The sequence below is a fragment of the Lagopus leucura genome, unplaced genomic scaffold (assembly GCF_019238085.1).
Source record: "Lagopus leucura isolate 7727_CA_CO unplaced genomic scaffold, USGS_WTPT01 35010-1_obj-0_obj, whole genome shotgun sequence".
Classification (NCBI taxonomy): Eukaryota; Metazoa; Chordata; class Aves; order Galliformes; family Phasianidae; genus Lagopus; species Lagopus leucura.
In genome coordinates this window covers 5,036-13,035 of record NW_024964853.1, presented here as the reverse complement: position 1 = coordinate 13,035, position 8,000 = coordinate 5,036, and the positions used below count along the sequence as shown (strand labels likewise).

General features: G+C 60.1%; 1 protein-coding gene across 1 annotated transcript in view; it reads right to left on the bottom strand.

The window, feature by feature from the left end:
* Positions 1 to 29: 29 nt before the first annotated feature.
* The window catches only part of ITGA2B (integrin subunit alpha 2b), a 12,302-nt gene continuing 4,331 nt past the window's right edge, over positions 30 to 8,000 (bottom strand). Inside the window, exons 10-24 of the mRNA XM_042892282.1 lie at positions 6,766 to 6,821; positions 6,545 to 6,696; positions 5,407 to 5,529; positions 5,230 to 5,300; positions 5,015 to 5,162; positions 4,388 to 4,474; positions 4,222 to 4,301; positions 4,068 to 4,139; positions 3,889 to 3,991; positions 3,660 to 3,812; positions 3,494 to 3,589; positions 1,570 to 1,680; positions 426 to 533; positions 237 to 350; positions 30 to 131 (exon numbers count right to left, since the gene is read on the bottom strand). Of these exons, the coding sequence (XP_042748216.1) occupies positions 30 to 131; positions 237 to 350; positions 426 to 533; positions 1,570 to 1,680; positions 3,494 to 3,589; positions 3,660 to 3,812; positions 3,889 to 3,991; positions 4,068 to 4,139; positions 4,222 to 4,301; positions 4,388 to 4,474; positions 5,015 to 5,162; positions 5,230 to 5,300; positions 5,407 to 5,529; positions 6,545 to 6,696; positions 6,766 to 6,821 (1,576 nt within the window). The remainder of the gene's footprint in view (positions 132 to 236; positions 351 to 425; positions 534 to 1,569; positions 1,681 to 3,493; positions 3,590 to 3,659; positions 3,813 to 3,888; positions 3,992 to 4,067; positions 4,140 to 4,221; positions 4,302 to 4,387; positions 4,475 to 5,014; positions 5,163 to 5,229; positions 5,301 to 5,406; positions 5,530 to 6,544; positions 6,697 to 6,765; positions 6,822 to 8,000) is intronic.

The window sequence follows — 8,000 nt, the reverse complement described above, 5'->3', positions numbered from 1 at the left end:
GGGGGGGGCAGGACACGGCGTCCCCTCCCCTACCCCTGGCCGTCCCCCATCTCCGTGCCCTGTCCCTGTTCTGCTGCCCCCTCCCCAGTGTCCCCCTCTGCCGGCGGCCGCGTCCTCTTGAAGAACCCCATCTGCAGGAGGGGACAACGTGACCCCGCACTGCACACCAGGGCCCCATTGCGGGGTGTCCCCAGGTGTCCCCAGTGATGTCCCCTCTCCTCTCCCCCAGCACTCACCATCCCCATCAGAAGGACGAGGAGGGCAAGCAGGAGGAGCCCCGCCAGCACCCCCAGCACCACCCACCACACCGGGACGGCAGCGGGCCGGGAGCGCAGCACCTCGGTGACAGCCTGGGGGGACGGGGGACACAGGGACAGTGCCACCACAGCGGGGACATCGGGAGACCCCGAGGGACAGCACCATACCGTGGCGGTGCCGTGGGGCAGCACGTGGGGCTGGACGTGGTACGGCATGGCTGAGGTGTTGAAGGAGGCCCAGGAGTGGATGGAGAGGTGCTGGGGGTGGCCGTCCTGCTGGGGACACGGGGGGACATGGGGGGATATGGGGGGAAATGGGGGGATATGGGGGACACGTGGGGATGGGCACATGGTGTCCCCATGGGGGTTTGCCACATGGCCAAGGCTGTGGCACTGCCCCACTGTGGGGACATCACGGGGGACACAGCAGGGACAGCATGGGGACACCATTGAGACACCAAGGGGACACCATGGGGACACCACGAGGACACAGAGGTGATACTGTGGGGACACACCATGGGGACACCATGGGGACAACACAGGAATACTGTGGGAGCACATTGTGGGAACACCATGAGGACACAGTGGGCACATCATGGGGACACGATGGGGACACACATTGACACCACAGGGACACAGAGTGACACCATGGGGACACCATGAGGAAACCTCAAGGACACCACAAGGACATCATGGAGACACACGGTGACACTACAGGGACACCATGGGGACGCTGTGGAGACACACAATGACACCATGGGGTCACTATGAGGACACCGTGGGGACACCATAGGAACACTATGGGGACACCAAGGGGACACAGTGGGCACATCATGGGGACACCATGGGGACACAGAAGGACACCATGAGGACACCATGGGGACACTATGGGGACACCACAAGGAATCCACAAGGACACCACAAGAACATCATGGGGACACACAGTGACACCATGGGACACCACGGGGACACAGTGGTGACACCATGAGGACACACAGTGACAGCATGGAGACACTACAAGAACATCACGGGGACACAGAATGACACCATGGGGACGCCATAAGGACACCGTGAGGACATCATAGGGACGTGATGGCGATGCCATGAAGGCACACAGTGACAGCATGGGACACCGGGACAAAATGGGGACACCATGGGGACACCACAAGGAAACCACAGGAACACCACAAGGACATCCTGGAGACACACAGTGACACCACGGGGACACCATCAGAACACCACGGGGGCAATATGGGGACACGGCGGTGACAGCGTGGGGACAGAGGGGACAGCAGTGGCATGGTGCCACTACCTGCAGGGTTTCCATCCAGAGCAGCGCGCGGACGGCCACCAACACGCGCTGTCCCTGCGCCATGCTGCCCGCCTGGCACCACACCTCTGCACAGGTGGCATTGCCACAGTCCTGTGGGCACAGCACATGTCACATGTCACACGTCACACGTCACATGTCACATGTCACGCGTCACATTTCACATGTCACATGTCACACGTCACATGTCACACGTCACAGGTCACATGTCAAATGTCACATGTCACATGTCACACGTCACATGTCACACGTCACAGGTCACATGTCAAATGTCACATGTCACACGTCACACGTCACATGTCACATGTCACATGTCACACGTCACACGTCACACGTCACACGTCACACGTCACACATCACACGTCACACGTCACACGTCACACGTCACATGTCACACGTCACACGTCACACGTCACATGTCACACATCACATGTCACATGTCACACGTCACACATCACACGTCACACGTCACACGTCACAGGTCACACGTCACATGTCACATGTCACATGTCACGCGTCACATGTCACATGTCACACGTCACATGTCACACGTCACACGTCACACGTCACATGTCACACATCACATGTCACACATTACATGTCACACGTCACACGTCACATGTCACACATCACATGTCACACATTACATGTCACAGGTCACACGTCACATGTCACATGTCACATGTCACATGTCACAGGTCACACGTCACATGTCACACGTCACACGTCACATGTCACACGTGACATGTCACATGTCACATGTCACACGTCACACGTCACATGTCACATGTCACGCGTCACATGTCACATGTCACATGTCACATGTCACACATCACATGTCACATGTCACACATCACACATCACACGTCACATGTCACACGTCACACGTCACACATCACACGTCACACGTCACACGTCACATGTCATATGTCACACGTCACACGTCACACATCACACGTCACACGTCACACGTCACACGTCACATGTCACACGTCACACGTCACATGTCACACGTCACACGTCACACATCACATGTCACTCATCACATGTCACACGTCACATGTCACACATCACACATCACACGTCACATGTCACACGTCACATGTCACACATCACACATCACATGTCACACGTCACATGTCACACATCACACGTCACATGTCACACATCACACGTCACACGTCACATGTCACACATCACACGTCACACGTCACATGTCACACATCACATGTCACACGTCACACGTCACATGTCACACGTCACACGTCACACATCACATGTCACACGTCACACGTCACACATCACACGTCACACGTCACAGGTCACACATCACATGTCACACGTCACACATCACATGTCACACGTCACACGTCACACGTCACACATCACACGTCACACGTCACACGTCACACATCACATGTCACACGTCACACGTCACATGTCACAAGTCACACGTCACAGGTCACACGTCACATGTCACACATCACACGTCGCACGTCACACATCACATGTCACACGTCACATGTCACACATCACACATCACATGTCACATGTCACACGTCACATGTCACACATCACACGTCGCACGTCACACATCACATGTCACACGTCACATGTCACACATCACACATCACATGTCACATGTCACACGTCACATGTCACACGTCACACGTCACACATCACACGTCACACGTCACATGTCACACATCACATGTCACACGTCACACGTCACACGTCACACATCACATGTCACACGTCACACGTCACACGTCACATGTCACACATCACACGTCACATGTCACACGTCACACGTCACACAACACATGTCACATGTCACACATCACACGTCACATGTCACATGTCCCACGTCCCCCTGTCCCCAGCCACCCCCACGTCCCCCTCTCACCACACTGACGCTCTCCTCCTCGTCCCCCGCGTCCCTGCGCTCCCGCCGCCGCGTCCCGTTGCTCTGCCCCACATCCGGGGCTTGGGCCACCTCCAGCTGGGACAGACGGACAGCCGTTCAATGCGCTGCCACACGCGCCGTCCCTGCGCTCGTCCCCGTGTGTCACCTGCATGGGGTTGAGGTCCGGCGGTGGCACGCAGGTGATGCCACCCTCGGTGCCCAGCTCCAGGAGGTACAGCAGCGTGCGGCCGCCCGCGGCGACGGGGATGTGGAGGCTCAGGGTGACGTTGGTGACGGTGGCCGGGCCCTTATTGTGCAGCTGTGGGGTGACATCGGGTGGCACTCGGTGACACTTTGGGGCCGTGCCACCTCCACCCCCCTGTGCCATGCCCTACCTGGTAGACGTGCTCCACGCGCACCCCATGGTTCTCCGGCTGGCGGCTGTCCCCAGCCTGCCGCCACTCCATGGGCAGCACGGTGGTGGCAGGCAGGGACATGCTGGTGGCACATGGGGACGTGTGGGGTCACCTCCCCGCCCCCCTGCAGCCCCGCAGCCCCTCATCCTCATCCTCACCCCCTCAGCTCCATCTCTGCGTGCGCTTCCACAGGGATGGTCACGGCCGCGGTGACGCTGGGGCTGTTCTTGCTGCGGGGACAGGGGGGTGAGCACAGCACCATTTGGGGACACGGCAGGGGACAGCAGGGGGACGGCAGGGGGACGGCGTCACCTCCTGAGCTGCAGGTGGAAGGTGATGGCATCACCCGCGTCCTCCAACCCGGTGACACTCAGCTCCACAGCCACAGCGATCTGCGGGGCGGCACGAGGGGACGTGAGGTGACATGAGGGGACACAGGGGGACAGGAGGGGACGCGGGAGGTGACAGTGCCACCCACCTGTGTGCCCGCCTTCATGGGGTTGCCCATGTCGCACACCACCACGTGGGTTCCGTTCTCCTTCCTGGGGTTGCAGCTCAGCTTCTCCTGTCCCCATAGCGGTGACATCGGGTGACACCACAGCGTCACCACCCCAAACCCAACGTCACCATCCCACATTCAATGTCACCACCCCGCACTCAGTGTCACTGTCCCATATCTGACATCACCATTCCAAACCCAATGTCACCATCCCGTAGCAGACGTCGCCACCCCACATCCAGTGTCACTGTCCCATACTCAGTGTCACCACGGCACATCCCTCTTCCGCAACTGGGGTCACAGCCCCATACCCTGTGCCATTTCCCACACCTGATGTCACCACCCCACACTCAGTGTCACCAATGCCACCACCCCATACTCAGTGTCACCATCCCACAACCGATGTCACCGTCCCATACTGACTGCCACCACCCCATGTCCCCACCCCACACCTGATGTCACCACCCGATGTCACCACCCCACACTCGGTGCCACCGTCCCATACCCATTGTCACCATCCCATACCCGGTGCCACCGTCCCATACTCGGTGTCACCACCCCACACTGATGTCCCCCTGTCCCCATCCCATCTCCGCTGTCGCCCACCTGTGTGTCACTCAGCGCCCGCTGGTAGAAGCTGCCATCCGGGAGCTGCACCCACAGCTCGGCCTCGAAAGCCCCCTCCCCCATGTTGGTGGCCCCGACCCGCAGTGTCACCGCGTTGTCATCGCCGATCCGCAGCCGTGCATCCAGCCTGGGGGCAGCGGGTCAGGGGGAAATGGGGGGGGGGTGGGGGGCCTGGGGTGGGGGGGGGGGCTCACGTGTGGGCAGAGAGGCGCAGGTCGGGGACGCAGACGTTGTCATCACCACAGTCCTCCAGGATGATGTGGGTCTGGGGGGGGACGGCGTGGGGATGGACGGACATGGGGACAACACGTGGGGACACCCAAGGCACCGTGAGGGGCGGCATGGCCCCGCGTGTCCCCACTGCCCCCTACCTGCGCCTGCACGTGGGTGTCCCCATAGAGCACCAGGCCCAGGCCTTTGGGGTCTGGGGGCGGCAGCGCCAGGCTGAGGCTGGTGACGATGGGGCTCAGTTTGTCCCTGAAGTCCCCTTCGTCCTGGGGACGCAGCGGTGGCGCTCCGTGGGTGGGCAGCCTGGTGCTGGCTGTCACTGCCCACGCCGACGTCACCGCCCCACATCTGATGTCACTGCCCCACAAGCAGCATCACGGTCCCAAACCCGATGTCACCACCCCGTATTCAGTGCCACCGTCCCATACCTGACGTCACCATTTCGTAGCCCATGTCCCCATCCCGTACTCAGTGCCACCATCCCAACACCTGATGTCACCACCCCATACTCAATGTCACCAGCCCATATTCAATCACTGTCCCACACCCGACGTCACCACCCCAAACCTGATGTCCTCATCCCATACCCAACGTCACCATCCCACACCTGATGTCACTGTCCCAAACCCCACGTCACCACCCCACACCAACATCACCATCCCACGTCCAATGTCACCATCCCGTACTCAATGCCACCATCCCAAACCCAGCGTCCCCATCCCATACTCAGTGCCACCATCCCATATCCAGTGTCACTGCCCCACACCTAATGTCACCATCCCATATTTAATGTCACCATCCCACATTCAATGTCATTGTCCCAAACCCAATGTCTCCATCCCACACTCAACGCCACCATCCCACATCCAACATCCCCATCCCACACCCGATGTCACCATCCCATATTTAATGTCACCTCCCCTTACCCAATGTCATTGCCCCAAACCCTGTGTTACCACCCCAAACCTGGTGTCACCGTCCCACACCCAATGTCACCATCCCATATCCAATGTCACCATCCTACATCCAACATCCCCACCCCACACCCAATGCCACCACCCCATATTTAATGTCACCACCCCACACCCGGTGTCATCATCCCATATTTAATGCCACCATCCCCTACTCAATATCACTGTCCCAAACTGTCCCGACCCCAAACCCGTTGTCACCATTCCATGCCCAATGCCACCATCCCGTACTCAATGTCATTGTCCCACCCCCAACGCCACCACCCCATGTTTAACGTCGCCACCCCACACCGGTGTCACCACGCCATACCCTCAGGTACGCAGCCAGTTGGTGGCACTGCGGTGACATCCCCGGCTCCAAGGTCACCTCCCGCTGCCACGCCGCCTGCTGTCCCCGCAGCAGCAGCACCCTGCGGTGTCCCCTCTGCTTCAGGCGGTCCAGCTGCAGCTCTGCCACCAGCCCTGAGGTGACAGCGTGGTGACAGCGCCGTGCCGGTGCCACCGCCCGGCCCCCCGCCGTGCCGCACTCACGGATGCTGCGAGGGATGCGGCGTCCCGACACGGAGACACAGAGCTGCGCCTCGAAGCTGCGGGGACACGGCCGTGGGGGGGCGTCCCTGTGGCTGCCCCCAAAGGGCGTCTCCACGCAGCGTCCCCGGGACCGCGTCCCCATGGTGGTGACAGCGTCCCTATGGCCGTGTCGCCCCCATAGCGCCCCCACAGCGGTGTCCCCGTGGCTCTGTCCCCACGGCTGTGTCCACAAAGTGCCCCCACTGCAGTGTCCCCATTGATTTGTCCCCACACTGTCCCCACGGCTGTGCCCCCCAAGTGCCCCCACAGCAGTGTCCCCATGGCTCTGTCCCCACACTGTCCCCATGGCTGTGTCCCCAAAGCGTTCCTGAGCTGTTGTCCCCATGGCTTTGTCCCCACATGGCTCTGTCTCCATGGTGCCCCCACAGAGCATCCCGGTGCTGGTGACCCCGAAGCAGTGTCCCCATGGTTCCCCCATGCCGTGTCCCCAGGACAGTGTCCCCATGGCCGTATCCCACAGTGTCCCCGTGGCTCTGTCCCTGTGACCGTGTCCCCACGGTGTCCCCATAGAGCATCCCAGTGATGGTGTTCCCAAAGCAGTGTCCCTGTGGCTCTGTCCCCACGTGCCCCCATAGAGCATCCTAGAGGTCATGTCCCCAAACTGGTGTCCCCATGGCCCTGTCCCCACAGTGTCTCCATCACATCCCCACAACAGTGTCCCAACGGCATCCTCAAAGCGATGTCCCCGTGGCCGTGTCCCCATGGTACCCCCACAGAGTGTCCCCACACCAGTGTCCCCATGGCCATATCCCTGAAACTGGTGTCCCCACAGTGTCCCCACAGTGTCCCCAAAGTGACGTCCCCATGGTGTCTCCATGGTGCCCCCATAGAGCATCCCCACAGCAGCGTCCCCAGGACGGTGCCCCAACCATGCCCTGATGGTGTCCCCACAGTGTCCCCAAAGCAGCATCCCATAGCAGTGTCCCATAGCAGTGTCCCATAGCAGTGTCCCATATCAGTGTCCCATAGCGGTGTCCCATAGCGGTGTCCCATATCAGTGTCCCATAGCAGTGTCCCATAGCAGTGTCCCATATCAGCGTCCCATAGCGGTGTCCCATAGCAGTGTCCCATAGCGGTGTCCCATAGCGGTGTCCCATATCAGTGTCCCATAGCGGTGTCCCATAGCAGTGTCCCATAGCGGTGTCCTATAGCAGTGTCCCATAGCCATGTCCCAT